Here is a 13,833-nt window from a genome sequence, read left to right as displayed (position 1 = left end):
CGACCCCGCGGCGAGAAGCTGGGACATCCTTCTTTCCTGTCTCCTCCTACTTTCCCTCCACGAGGGTAGTTCTAGTTTATTTCTCCTGTACAGTACAAAATTCCGTGAATTTTCTACATGTCGTATGCCTCTCGAACTCGAACAGAATAATATAGTACACTTTTATAGAAAAGTTAATAATGACGCTCGAGTTTGGGATCGATTTTTCGTCTTAGGTTATGCTCGATATTAAATATCATATAAAATTGTATTACATTAAAACTGTGAAAGTATTCGGTTTCTCTATACGTAATATTTTATGTAATGATAAAACCAAGTAGAATATATTACCCAAAGCTAAGGAGTAAAGTATTCGGTTTCTCTATACGTGATATTTTACGTAATGATAAAACCAAGTAGAATATATTACCCAAAGCTAAGGAGTCGGAATGTCCAAATCAAATTGCACGTCACAACTTCTTTTTATGATTATTATACGAATTATTATAGGGTATTATTATAGTAACAGGACGCGACATATTTACACTATGTTTACACTAGTCCTGAAGTAAACACAACCTGTTCGTGCAATGGGTAGCGAGCGACATCTTTGGTTAAATCCGTAATAACAGGGCGACTTTACCATTAAAAATTATCGACTCTGAGTAAATTTGTGTGATTATCGACGGGGTCTCGAAGACTCGAAAGTATATAAATTATCAAAGATTATTGACATTACCGACTATTAATAAAATTTTCGACACAAAATATTTGAACAATTGGCTTATTATATTTTATTAGTAGTATAATTAAAATAAAAATTTACGATTTATTTTTACGCTACGCAAATAAGCGTGCATTTATGATGCAGTAATATCGTATATATCGCCGAATCTGTATTTTTGTCACGATTATTATTTTCCCATAGGCAATCAATTAAGGACGAATGATAGCAATTAATAAGTGCAGTTTTAAATAAAAATCAAACTATGGATGTATATACACCTGCAGAACATAATTAAAATGGTAAAATTGATATTACATTGCGAATTAATCGTCTATAGATTTTGACAGCCAAACTTGCAAAAGATTATCGGTTAATCTCATTGTTGGTGAATATATGTAGATTAAATTAAATATCGCATATACATGATGTAAAAAAAATAAGGTGTAAGCGCGAAAATCATGTTTTGACAACTCATAAATGACAGGTTATTATGATTGATTTTATTCAAGCTATCTTGATGCGTGATGCTAAATAAATGTAAAAATTAAATTTGATAGGTGTTATTAAAAATGTATAATAGTCGAGAATAAATGCAACGCGCTTTGTAGAGACTACTGTTAATGTTAAATTCTATCAGCTATGAGTTTGTAACATACTGTAGAGTGTATTAACTATTAGAAAAAAAAATGTAGCGATAATTCCATTTTAAAGCGTTGCGATCGAATTGACACAACGTTCTTTCTCTTTCTTGCTAATAAATCTGCAAGATAAGAGCACGAAATGCAAAGCAATAGGCTCGTTTATGGAAAATTTGTTAAGCAAAACGAATAATATTTGGGGAACAAGCAACAGAGAATGTTTTCTAATTTTTAAGTGTCTTGGCGGCGATCGAGTTCATCGTTTTTTACGGTATGCGCGATCACACCGCGCTGCGAGAACAATCGCGAGAAAATTTTTAAAAAAGATACAATTTAACGTAAATTTTCTGTAAATGTAGAGATTATGAGGAATAAAGGAAGCACCCGTGCAAATAAATTTGAAACATTAACGACGAATTACGTGAACGAGCGAATTACGTGCCTGTTCTTTGACAAAAACCAGAATTGTATTCGTGGATAGTTCGCGATCGCGGCAAGCAAAGTGAGAATGCCAAACGCGCGATCGTTCTCTCGAATTACTCCAATTAATTATTAATTCCCGCACTTAACGAGAGGTTCGAGCCATTCACCGAAGCGTTTTCCCGCGCGATTCGCTCACTCGAAGTAGAAATCGAAACGGAGGCAAGAGACGCGAATTCCGAGGTTATCGTCCGTCACTGCGACACGCGGGACAACGACTCTACTAAGATTCGGAGATATATCGCTTTGAAACACTTATTTATCAAGTAAAATTCACTCACCGATCGCCGGAGCACTGCAGGAGATCTGCCAAATCACAGCCGGGAGGGTGACACGTACGACGTCCGTCACAGCATTCGGCATTCATTTCGCCCAACGACGACATCCCACTCGGTTCACTCGGCACACGAAGGAACGGAATATTCGGCGTACGTTCATTTTGCAACACTCCGTAACCGGATTTCTTTTCGTTCGCGAGAAAAGAATTACACGAGCGCGACAACGTCTCGCGATACGACGTTGAACGTGTCACGCATTTACTTGCGCGGAATGCGCGGGCTGTTGTTCCCGCACAGTCGGGCGACACCTCGAACGCGATTGGCTCGTGAGTCGAGCCCCCAGATCTGGCCAATCGCGTCCGAGCGCTCCGCGATGCCGACGCGGCGGATCGATACGGCGGCGTAACTAGGCACCGCGCTACCAGTGGCACCAGTGCGTCCGCACTAGCCGCGCGACCGTCGAACTTAAAAATTGCGTGTCTCGATAATCGGCGTGTTTTCGGCGTTGATTCTGACGATGGGCGGACTTGCCAGTTGCTGCCGTCGACGCTCGGAGTACCGTTACCTGCGTGAGTGACTGAGCTATCATTCTCCCGAGGAATTTCGTACGGGTAGGAAGTGATTGTGCGCCGCGCGCGCGCGCGCGCCCGTCACCGTGCTTCGCGCTGTTTTCGGAACGCGCTCGTTTCATAATAGGATGTAATCACATCAGAAACAGATCACATATATATATATATATATATATCAGAGAATATTTAAATATTTTAAATTTTAAATTTTAATTTATATACATATATGTAGGATTTAAGGAGTTAATAGTGTAATAATAACTGTATAATAATTATAATCAAGGTAAATAGCGCGCGCGAGCGCGCGTCTGTGATTGTGATATCCAGTAAAATAAAATGTCACGTTTGTAACTTAAAAAAAGCCGCAATGCGCGCCATTTTCGATAATCGATACGTATGTACAAAGCACGAGTGACGAGAGTCTTTTCCGGTTTCACGAATCTCCCTCCATTCTCCCATCTCTTATTCTTCATTCCTCTCTCTTACCTCTCACCCCTCTCCGTCCTTTTGTGTCAAGCATCACGGCAAGATGGTGAGTGTCCGCGCGAATTCCTCTCAAAATCCAAGCTTTTCCACGGAATCTTGCACGATATGCGCCAAACGCTCGAGCGGGATGATAAAGCTGTCGATTCTGAATCCGTTTCAGGAAATATTTCGATGAACGTCGCGAGGAAAATTGACGTGGCGACGTTTGGAGGTTAGACGCGTCCAGCTCTCTAACCTCCCGACGTTGCATATTTCGCGACTTTAATTTTCTCAGTCGAGCACACTTTCGCGATGATCGCGAAGATCCAACTATTTGGTGTTCCACGCGACGGGCGAAAATTCGTTGAACGGCTCGCGGATTGTCGCGCGTCGCGGTTGAGGTTAGTGTACACATAACCACGTTGGATTCCTGTTTTCCAGTCGCTCGTAATTCCTGAGAAGTTCCAGCACATTCTTCGTGTCATGGGCACGAACATCGACGGTAACAGGAAGGTCATGTTCGCCATGACCGCGATCAAGGGTGTCGGTCGTCGTTACGCCAACATCGTCTTGAAGAAGGCAGACATCGATCTCGACAAGCGAGCCGGAGAGTGCTCGGAGGAGGAGGTGAGTCTTGCCATTTTACGTTTGTGCGAATCGTTGCTGATGTACTGAAAATAATTTCAGGTCGAGAAAATCGTCACTATCATGGCCAACCCCAGGCAGTACAAAATTCCCGATTGGTTCCTCAACAGACAGAAAGACATCGTCGATGGAAAGTACTCGCAGGTACGTTAACTATTAATTTAAAAAAGAAGAGAGATCAGGTTCTGAAACACGTAGACTTTATTGTCGAAAAATGTAAAATGTAAAATCATACACTTAGAGAAATATATTTCTCACATATGCAGAACTGAGTAATAGTGTTTATTGAGAATCAACTAAGACGTAAAGATATGTTGTAAAGTTACAGCGGTGATTTACAATAGTCGTTTGTCCATCTTTGTGATATACCATACAAATTCCATCGCACAAATTCACGACTGATCGTGCAAATGTTAATTGTACGTTCAGCTGGTAGCTTGTGCAATAGCGACTGCACTGCTGTACATTTTTACCGCTTAATAGAATTCCTTATTCTCTAAAGTAAGAGGTACGAGTGCAACAAAAACCCATTTATTTACATATAATTTTAGGCTATTGTCAATAAAGTCACGAGGTATTTTTAAAACTTTATGTGTATGTATCATTTTGCAGCTTACGAGTGCCAACTTGGACTCTAAGCTGCGTGAGGACTTGGAGCGGATGAAGAAGATCCGCGCTCACAGAGGTCTGCGTCACTACTGGGGTCTCCGTGTACGTGGTCAGCACACCAAGACTACCGGTCGTCGCGGACGCACGGTCGGTGTGTCGAAAAAGAAGTAATTTTATATACATATATTATGTACTATTAATAATAAATCTTTAAACGGTAAATGTGTTTATTCGACCACACGTTGTCAATCGTGAGAAGAAAAAACCGACTCGCGGTCGCGAGGCACAATGTTGAGTACAAGAATAATTTCATCGTGTTTGTGTGCTTTTAATCGTAGACTAGTGATTTATTTAAATCGGGATATTAACCTCTTGGTCCTGAAGTAACGAATCTTTCAAGCCAAGTAAGACAGCCATTATATTGATTAATATAAGCCGAAGGAAAGAAAAAACTTGGCGAGAGAGTAGTGCGCTAAATTGACTCTAGAAATGCAATTGACAATAGACGATAGCTTCTAAGTGCATTAACGATGTATAATAAGCGTCTCCAGGTATACTTTGGGCACCTTTCCTCGTTGATTGCCTCTGACTCCCATGTAGTAATCGTCGTCGTCGGGAATTTCATAAAAACCGATTACCTAGAAAAAACACATACATGTCTCCCGTCTTTCTTTTTTCAAGATATATTTAATTTATTAAAGTATAACTTTGTACACAGTTTAATTAGTACATCGTATTGATTATAATACACAGGCACGCGTTATGTATAGCGTCACCATAGATAAACATCGAGATAAGCGTATACAAAACAATACATGAAAGATATGGTAGTCGTGACACAATAAATAAAATGCTCGTAACAAAGTAAAACGGTAGGCGTTTATTTGATGATACATGCACAATTTGAATAAATATACAATAACTCGTCCACGCACAAGTACGATCCGATCCGCTCGCGATATGCCCTGTATCCGCGTTATTTTAATAATCTGTAGACGTGGGGAATACGTGATACTAACGACACATCGATTAAGAAAGGAAATGTAAAACAGCAAATGTAAAAGTTCAAACAGATTGAAAATTACGATACAACAATATCTATCATGCACAATGTAATACAACTCAGTGTGTACAATCAGGATGTGGCTGTAACTGCAGATCTTTTAGGCAAAGACTTTCCTGGGCTAATTATAATTCGATTAATCGATATTTCGTATCACGTTTTGTAATTTGTAAGACAGGAACTAATTTCTTTAAAGGATCGCGTACAATATTCATTGATTCTCTGCAGAACGATTTATGTATCATTAATCATATAATATTATTGATATTAATGCATTGCAAGAGTGTCGCGAGTTTCAACATTCTCTTTTTTTTTTCTCTGACAATACGTAAGAATATAGGTTTTTCAAGCTCTTTCGAGAACAACATGTAATATCTTGCAAGTTAACAACGTATTAGCTGCTTGAAAATAAATGCACCAGTAACAGGGTTGTTAGTATTAACAGAGAGCTCTTGAAGTTATGCAAATATATACGAGCGTCTCGATTTGAAACGTGTACTTATAATAACGATAACGAATACTTAACTCTATAACGCGTACTAAAAGAAGTTCAACATCTCGGGGCAGTATCTTAATCCTTTCGGGACGGATCTCTCTCGGACGGACGCGTCGGGTCCGAATTTTTCTTCTCAGAGCCTAAATCGAGAATCGAAAGGTCGACGACAGTCCCGAAAGATTTAAGCCTTAAAACGAGTCTTACACGGTCCGAGGGAGATACAAAAGAAAATTTCTCTACCATACATATTTATACAGAGTGATTAAAAAAGAAAAGACTATAAGTAAGTGACCTTACAGTATTGTGACTTAATCCGACTACAGATTCATGCCCTTCGCTCGAAATATCGCGCCAAACATGCTGTTCGCCTACCTAAATCACAAACTTCGTTACCTCGTCCTGCATGACGCTTAGCTCGCTAGGATCCCTTGCGTCGTAATTGCACAACACTCTCGCTCTGTCCTGACCGTTCTCGGCTAGTGCGTTGGTGGTGGCTGGTGGGGTGGTGTAATAGGGACCCCCAGATAGTCTGGGTAGGTAAACGACAAGTGAATTATAGTGCTATGATCTTATATTCTGTAATAAACTCGTGTACGAGAGAAAAACGTAAGGGTAGGAAGACAACCAAACTTGTAAGCGACTTTTACGAGGATCGTACACTGCCATACAACGCGAATATATTGTAACATTCGTTTCACGTTTAATTAGGCACACCCTCACCGCCGGATTCTACATAATCGTTACTTAACAGCGAGCGAGATAAGTGGTAAATTAGGTCGATATGCATGCAATTCAAACAGATCGAATTTTGCATTAGAGATACTTTATTTGGCAAATTAGTCTGTTCTCTTGCGAGCATGTGTGTGTATCTTCAATTTTACCGATTTAGTTACATGCATTATTGTTACACGGTTCATCTCGATATCTCCTGATATTATGGGAAAAACGGAAATTTAATCTCTCCCCTGCAGTATATAACAGATTATCAACATCCTAGTATAAAAACAAGAAAAGCGTGATATGTATCTACAATTATGTCGTTGTTTAGTTACATGGCGTTGTTATAGCACCGAGGATTAGTTTCTCTTGCCATTATGGCCATTCTCGGCCGAGTTACGGCGATCCAAAGCAATTGTTCTCAAAGACAATACAAGAACAATAAGAGAGCAATAAGAGGGTAGTAATAGTGGTAGAAGAAGATGAAGATAAGAGTAAACCGCACTGATCGCCGTAAATCGTTCACAAAGAAGTTTAGGATGCTCCGTCCGTTCTATTTCGCCTAAATATACAATTATATAACGTTATAGAGTATTTATTCGATAACAAGTCTGTAACGATTAAGCTCGGGATCAAGATTTTTAACGCGTACGTGAACTTCAACGGACGTCGCTAGAAAGGGAATATTGCGTGATAGCTAACGTAGATTTTCGTTAATTACCAACTGGATTCGAAATTCATAATAATCCGTACTCAACGCTCATATTCGAGGGGTTGAAAACTAAACTTTACTCATATCAGTGTCGAATGTGGCGGTAACGTAATCGGCAGATTCGGCGGTTACGGACGAGTTTTGGGGGAGAGTGGGCGAGGGATTTAGCTCGATCACTTCCTCGCTGTTGACTCTCAGCATAGGGCTCGGTTGACGTGCCCTGCAATTTACCAATCATGCAAGCGAGAGATAGAGAGCGTAGCGGGAGAGAACGCGCGTCAACGGATAGCGCGGAAGGCCGAGGAAGCAGGGAGTAATTAAGATAACGAAATACACAATCTGCATTCTATCACTACTCATTAGATGTTACAAAGCTCGGGACAGGGTGCTGATGTGGAAAGCGATCAATCGGCGATCATGTCGGCATTAGATCTGGTATAATTGATCACTGGCCGGCTTCACCGAGGTCAAGCTATCTTGAAACTTTAATTCTGGCTGTGTCTGTCGATTAAAGGTCAAAGTTAACTGGGCACTCGTTGAAACCAGCCGTAACAGGTAATGTTCGTCAAACCACAAACGCTGCATCTTCTTTACGGCGAGACATTTGTGTCGTGAAAAATTTAGTCGCGTCTTTTTGTCCAAATCTATGCCCGCCGCGGTTACTACAAGGAGAAGCGGAGCTCGCGAATCGAATACCTAAACAGTCATATTACTATTCAAGGTTTGTCAAACATTACTCACTCGGATCACCATAAAGTGGGATAGCTGTACAGAAATGTTGCGATAATAATATGCTGTACGAGGACAATGGTGTGCCGAATACGAAAAGTAGAATAGATAGAATAATGAAAAAAAAAAAAAAAACGAAAAAAAAAATAAAAAGTGTGGGCAGCGAACTTACCCGGCAAGTTCGCGCTGCAGATCCTGCATGACGGCATGGCACTGCGCGTAATGACGTGCTTGCGCCTCCACGAATTCGTGCAGGCATCGCAAGTGTCCGGCCTGCGAGCTCGAGACACCCTCCAGCAGCAGTTTCACGATCTCCGCTTGTCGATCGAACTCCGATTGCGCTACCCTCAGCTCCCTCTCTGCCTGAGTGAGCAATGTATACATTTTATTTATTGCTTTCTGTATTTTGGTATATATTTGCTATCTAAAATGAAGTCAGGAAGCTAAAGTGACTGTAGCCATGAGACGCAGCTATCGCTATTGAATCCGTATTGTGAGAAAAACGATTCGTAGCTTCGCGATATTCAACACAATGTTATTACTATTTTTTACTTATATATATTTGTATAAATAACGAGGAATATTATGATAATGCAATATGCAAACAATGTAATGGGTATGTGATAAGGAGCTATTTGAATATCTATAAAACTTAGTAGATATGGATGATGAAAATCTTTTTATCGTGATCGTATTGGGCTTGGATCTTTCTGAATCAAGAGAGCGAGCGAAACTATTGCGTCAATACCTGATCCAGCAACACTTCGGGTGATATGCCAGACTCCTATAAATCGCAGCAGTATGGAGGACAGAACACATCGTAAACGTATAGAACACATTTTTAAACGAAATCGACAATTAACGGTACTTACACTCTGTTGGCCCAGCATGCTCCTCGCTTTCCTTACTCTATTTTTACACGCATCCAGATCCAATCTACGTTAAAACCGTATAACATTAGTGACGATACTTTTTTTTTAGTACGTGATAGAGATAAGTGGAGCTTTCGTCACCTTTTATTTTCCAATATCGCCATTTCCTTGCTGACAGTCTTCATTTCTCCGTCCAAGAACTTCCTCAGAGGCTGTATGTAACAATTAGCGGCAGTCCCTATGAAATCCCTTTCGATCTGCCCCAATCTCTGCTGGCACTGGCCGACTTTTATTAATGCGCTACCTAAAATCGAAATCTTCCTACACCAAGTTCTCTTTCGCGTTACATATGTATATCGCAATCCTGTTAACACTAACCGTAAGCTATCCCAGGGCCGAAATCATTCCCAGCTTCTATCATATCGCCGCCTACATACTCCAAATTGCTCAACCTGTTAGGTCTCCTCTTATCGATCTTTTCAAAAAAGAAATCTTCAATCCTGTTACCTGCAAGACGATATCTTAGAATTAATGATGAAATACAGATAAGATTTTGTGTACTGTTAAATACCCAACGATAGAATATCAAGTCAGTTGATACTTTATTAAGTTAAAATCTAATTAATTCGAGAGTATTGGATATACCAGGATTCGGAGTAAGCACCGCTTCCATGTTCCGCAGTATCTTCTCCGTCCACGTTTTGGTGGCGTTTCCTCTCTCTGCCAGGTGTTCCAAATGCGCGTCTAACTCGGTCTTTTCCGAAGTACCCAGCGTCTCCTCCGTCATCTGAGAGGCATGAGAACGAACGTGACACTCTTTAATTTTTCTTGGCCGATCTCTAACACATAGCAACACTCTCGACATACAGTATCCCTAACGTCATTGTAATATAGTCGCCAACAAACAAATGCGATTTTACGGTCAAGTACAAAGTCCGCGACATTGTTGCAACGCTGATATAGCGTCATAGGAGGATGACGCGTCCTCGTTCGATCGCGGAGCGTCGACGACGTCGTTGCGCGTCAGGACGAGGTCAGGGATCTAGGTTAAACGGAGGACGTGGGAAATCCAGAGGATTTCGACAAGAACGAGGAGCGGCCGTGGGGAAGCCGTGTCCAATGACGCGCGAACGCGTACGATTGTCGCCTTCGAACGTCGAGTGTCAACGGTTGACAGACGCCGAGACGAGCTCTCGACGTCGTGTGCGCGTTTTCTCGGCGCGGGCTCCCTCGACTCCAGGTTGAGGAGTGAAAAAGGAGAGATTTCCCACCTGCACGACCCTGCTGAGGGCGGCTCCCGCATCCTTCACCAGCTTCTTCATGTTGAAGTCCATCGAATCCTCGCGAATCGGTTCTCTCACGAGAGCTCTTCCCAGCAAACACCCAAACCCTCTCTCCTGACTCCTCCCCCCCCCCCCTTTCTCTGTCTCCCACGCGCTCGATGGCTTTGTCGTGTAGGTTTCATTAAATGCCTCAGCACTTCCGGAATCTAGGGTTATGCTAGGTCTACAATGCGAGTCGTAAAGTCGTGAGTCGTAAGAATTGTCCAATCACAATTGAATTTGAGGAGAATAATCGACTGTGATTGGTCAATATTTACGACTCAAGACTTTACGACTCGCATTGTAGACCTAGCATTACTTAGGAATATTCGATCGGACGTATCTAGATATTCTTCATGCCTCATGACCGTCGGCTGAAGCGGCAAAATCATTTTTTTCTTATCGATCGATTTAAATTTAAGTCATTATTTATCCTTCCGTCAAAAGTATCGCACGATACCACGTAATTATACATACAATTTATATAATTTTTGAAATGTATTTACACTCGCGATACGACATCGTGCGCTACTTTCGATTGATTTCGCTAAATAAAATTACTATCGTTTGACAATACGTATTTTATTAAATGCACCCCGAGTCGTAAAGCGAGTAAACGACTCGTTTTCTATACAGGGTTCTCACAAAATCGCTTAAGCGTCCGACTGCGCCGCTTCATTGTCGAATTTCATTGACAAAACGCAAACCTCTCTTCTTTTCGTTTCGAAAAAAAGAAAAAGATAAGCTATACCGTATGTAACGTTGCTACTCGCCCGCTCGAAACCTCTATCCGACTAACGATTAACACTGTCCTCGCTCGAGATCAGGATTCCCGAGAACCCCTATCTACCGCGCCTAAAACGCATTAACTCTGAGAAAAAAAAATAAGAAATAGAAAAAGACTGATATGACGTTCAGACGCTCGTCAGGAGGCAGTAATCTTCGCGAAAAACTCGCGCCTGGAGCACATCGTCGGATGTATTGCAATTTTTATCTCTAATGTAAACAAGTTTTTATTAACTCAGTAGTTCCTATGATATCCCGTTGTACTCCAGTCGAGTGGTCATCTAATTTAACGCATTTTACGCTAATCCTTCCCTTACGTCCCTCAGAAAATGAACATCTTGTATGATGTACGACTCGCGAACGTGTGTCGGATGAATGTCTCGATTTTCGTGAACACGCCGGAATGAATCGCTGCGAGTGAATCACGTAACGCTATCCTGATCGAGCTCCTGCATGTTCGTTCAGAAACGTATTCGTCGACTCGATTCTTCTCACGGCTGCTCGCTGTTGACTAATTGTTTCCGTGAGTTCCAAATCTCGTTTCACCAAACAGCCGCTCGTGTCGGAAACAGGCAGGATCTAGCGATACTTTCCCCTTGGGAGTTGATACAAAATCGCTGAACAGATTGCGAGACCTTAAAAAAAATGTAACTCGCTGAGAATACAATCGTGCTTGAACATGTAAACGCATTTGGTGACTTGAATCTTGGCAATGCCAGTAATCACTCTCGTTACAACACGCATAACAGTCGTATCTGTTATCTTCTTCCCGGGATTGTCCTTCCAACAGTCGCAAATCGATACGAACTTGCGCCACGCTCGATGACGCCGTTACCTCCGTTGTTTCTCGATAACAATTTAATATGACCGTTATAATAGACGATAATTATCATAATAATGCTGAATGATGCTAACGATCATGACGCAGTGACGATCGTTTCGTTAGTCGGTTCCACGTTTGTACTGGAATTCGTGAAACCGTCTCTGATATAACGAGGGATCGAATAGTTCGAACGCGGTCAACCCGCGGGAATGTTTAACGTCTCGCGTCGTTCGTTAGCAAGGCATTTATTTCACGATAATCGGCCTACTGGCCGACCGTGATTGGTTGTCAATGCGACCTGCCGATCGCCGATAGCTTTCGCGCTCGCGCCCGGGCCTCCGTACGAATATTCGTGTACTCGAACCATAGAACGTTGGGGATCAGCGTCGTGTCGCGTAGCAACAAGAATTCCGATATTCGCCTGGGGGAACAGCAGAAATTAGAATAGAACGAAGGAATATTGTCGACATTACTTTCCAATTACTCACCACGAGACTACTATGGGAAAGAGCGGCGTCAGGACCGTGTGCATTATTACGAACCACGCTGTTCCCAGCGCAATCCCAATTAACGCACCGCAGAATACTTGAGTATTGGAGTGGTACAGCAGATACACTCTGCTGTAAGTCACCAACATGGCTGTGACGATGCATCCTATCGCTACTATTGTCCGCCAAAATCTCTCAGCTATCGTACAATTGTAATTTAATCTGAGAGGGAAAAAAAAACATAAAGTGAACGAGCTGACAAGAGCGAGTAATATGATGGGTAATTTATGATGCTTGATTACCTAAAATATATAAAAAGTGTTGCGTATGCAGCGAAGAACCACATAAATTGTGCATGTGTAGACGGCATGCCATACTCGGCGTACAGGCCATCTCTCTTTATCGGCCTCGCCTGGCGAATCGTGTGTTTCAATATATAATTTATACACTCATTGACAGCGACTCCGATAAAAAATACGATCTGCAATCAAAGGATGAGTCACACTTGCGAGTCATAAATCGGCACTACATGTGTCATAACAATGACTTACAGTATGTAAATCTCTCCTAAAAAGTATTAATGTGATAAGACCCGCTACGATGGCAAAGGGTATTAGACTTATTACAGCCAAAAGCTGCCCGAAGACATCTCCTGAAAATTTTAAAACGTAGATGATCAGTAACAGACACTCTTTTCATATCCTTTACAATTTCAAGTACAAGTCTTAGGGCTGTGGCGCACAAAAAAAACTTAAGAAGTAAAACTTAAACAAATCAGTCAATCACGGTCAAGAACTGGAGGCATAACGTAAGCAGTAGCAAATCCAATTTGTTGATTTTTTTACTGCTCAAGTTTTTTGTGTGTTATGGCCCTTAAATGTCATCAAAGGAAAGACCAAGTATCTGCACAGCCCAGCGTAGCTCGGCAAGCATATGTTGACACAGAACTTTCTATCCAAAATTCAGAGGTTCCTCGTTGCACCAACATCGCTTTCCGCACAAATCTGAATACAATTAAGCGTCACGATGTCAACAAATGCCCGGCTACAGCTGTGTTCCGTCCATGTGGCCGACGCGCGCGAAACAATCGACGACCCGTCTTCTTGCCTCGGCGAGGCGAGGTGAAACAAGGTGAAAGCTCGGCCATGAAACTCGTACCTTGCGGATACTCCACCAGTGTCAGAGACAACGGGATCCACTCGGTCTCGTCAGCGGCGCGTACGAAACGCGACGCGATCCCGTCCAACGGCTCGTCGGGCGATGCCATCGTTATCGCGGTCCTCGAGGATGTGGCATGTCTCGCGCGGACAGACTCACGGACGCGCACCGGCTGGTGAGGCTGGTCGCTGGTCGGCGGGAGGGGAGTGGACGAGCTGGAGGGGAGGAGGGGAAAGGGATCTCGTATTTACACCCGCAACCTACGAGATCGCGGTCG

General features: G+C 42.2%; 3 protein-coding genes across 7 annotated transcripts; 1 reads left to right on the top strand and 2 right to left on the bottom strand.

Annotated features, from left to right (window-relative positions):
* Positions 1–3,054: 3,054 nt before the first annotated feature.
* On the top strand, positions 3,055–4,612 carry Rps18 (ribosomal protein S18). The gene is made up of 4 exons (XM_071782410.1): positions 3,055–3,203; positions 3,578–3,763; positions 3,824–3,925; positions 4,394–4,612. The coding sequence occupies exons 1-4, from the start codon at positions 3,201–3,203 to the stop codon at positions 4,559–4,561; spliced, it is 459 nt and encodes a 152-aa protein (XP_071638511.1). The 5' UTR covers positions 3,055–3,200; the 3' UTR covers positions 4,562–4,612.
* Positions 4,613–4,616: 4 nt separating this feature from the next.
* Positions 4,617–10,410, bottom strand: Endob (SH3 domain containing GRB2 like, endophilin-B). Of its 5 annotated transcripts, none has more exons than XM_071782405.1 (9): positions 10,251–10,410; positions 9,625–9,766; positions 9,358–9,486; positions 9,121–9,283; positions 8,980–9,043; positions 8,856–8,891; positions 8,280–8,470; positions 6,322–6,478; positions 4,617–5,028 (listed from the first exon to the last, which is right to left on the bottom strand). In XM_071782405.1, the coding sequence occupies exons 1-8, from the start codon at positions 10,311–10,313 to the stop codon at positions 6,322–6,324; spliced, it is 945 nt and encodes a 314-aa protein (XP_071638506.1). In that variant the 5' UTR covers positions 10,314–10,410; the 3' UTR covers positions 4,617–5,028. The 5 variants fall into 5 exon arrangements, with proteins under 5 accessions (XP_071638506.1, XP_071638504.1, XP_071638505.1 ...); XM_071782403.1 differs by having other exon boundaries at positions 6,343–6,478; XM_071782404.1 differs by lacking the exon at positions 8,856–8,891 and having other exon boundaries at positions 6,343–6,478.
* A 457-nt stretch (positions 10,411–10,867) lies between these two features.
* On the bottom strand, positions 10,868–13,818 carry LOC139815473 (dolichyldiphosphatase 1). Its single transcript, XM_071782408.1, has 5 exons — positions 13,557–13,818; positions 12,950–13,050; positions 12,701–12,879; positions 12,399–12,620; positions 10,868–12,331 (listed from the first exon to the last, which is right to left on the bottom strand). Exons 1-5 carry the CDS (start codon positions 13,663–13,665, stop codon positions 12,199–12,201), a joined length of 744 nt encoding a protein of 247 aa, XP_071638509.1. The 5' UTR covers positions 13,666–13,818; the 3' UTR covers positions 10,868–12,198.
* Positions 13,819–13,833: the final 15 nt, after the last annotated feature.

The sequence above is a fragment of the Temnothorax longispinosus genome, chromosome 6 (genome assembly GCF_030848805.1).
Source record: "Temnothorax longispinosus isolate EJ_2023e chromosome 6, Tlon_JGU_v1, whole genome shotgun sequence".
NCBI lineage: Eukaryota > Metazoa > Arthropoda > Insecta > Hymenoptera > Formicidae > Temnothorax > Temnothorax longispinosus.
This window is presented reverse-complemented; position numbering and strand designations above follow the sequence as displayed.

Coding starts and splice junctions, on each gene's coding strand:
- Endob (XM_071782403.1), bottom strand. CDS start 10,313: ATGGACTTCAACATGAAGAAGCTGGTGAAGGATGCGGGAGCCGCCCTC. Junction 9,284..9,357: donor CGGCCCTGGGATAGCTTACG/GTTAGTGTTAAC, acceptor TTTCGATTTTAG/GTAGCGCATTAATAAAAGTC. Junction 6,479..8,279: donor CTGCAGCGCGAACTTGCCGG/GTAAGTTCGCTG, acceptor TTACCTACCCAG/ACTATCTGGGGGTCCCTATT.
- LOC139815473 (XM_071782408.1), bottom strand. CDS start 13,665: ATGGCATCGCCCGACGAGCCGTTGGACGGGATCGCGTCGCGTTTCGTA. Junction 12,621..12,700: donor ACACTTTTTATATATTTTAG/GTAATCAAGCAT, acceptor TTTCCCTCTCAG/ATTAAATTACAATTGTACGA. Junction 12,332..12,398: donor TTTCCCATAGTAGTCTCGTG/GTGAGTAATTGG, acceptor CTGTTCCCCCAG/GCGAATATCGGAATTCTTGT.
- Rps18 (XM_071782410.1), top strand. Junction 3,764..3,823: donor GAGAGTGCTCGGAGGAGGAG/GTGAGTCTTGCC, acceptor AAATAATTTCAG/GTCGAGAAAATCGTCACTAT. Junction 3,926..4,393: donor TCGATGGAAAGTACTCGCAG/GTACGTTAACTA, acceptor ATCATTTTGCAG/CTTACGAGTGCCAACTTGGA.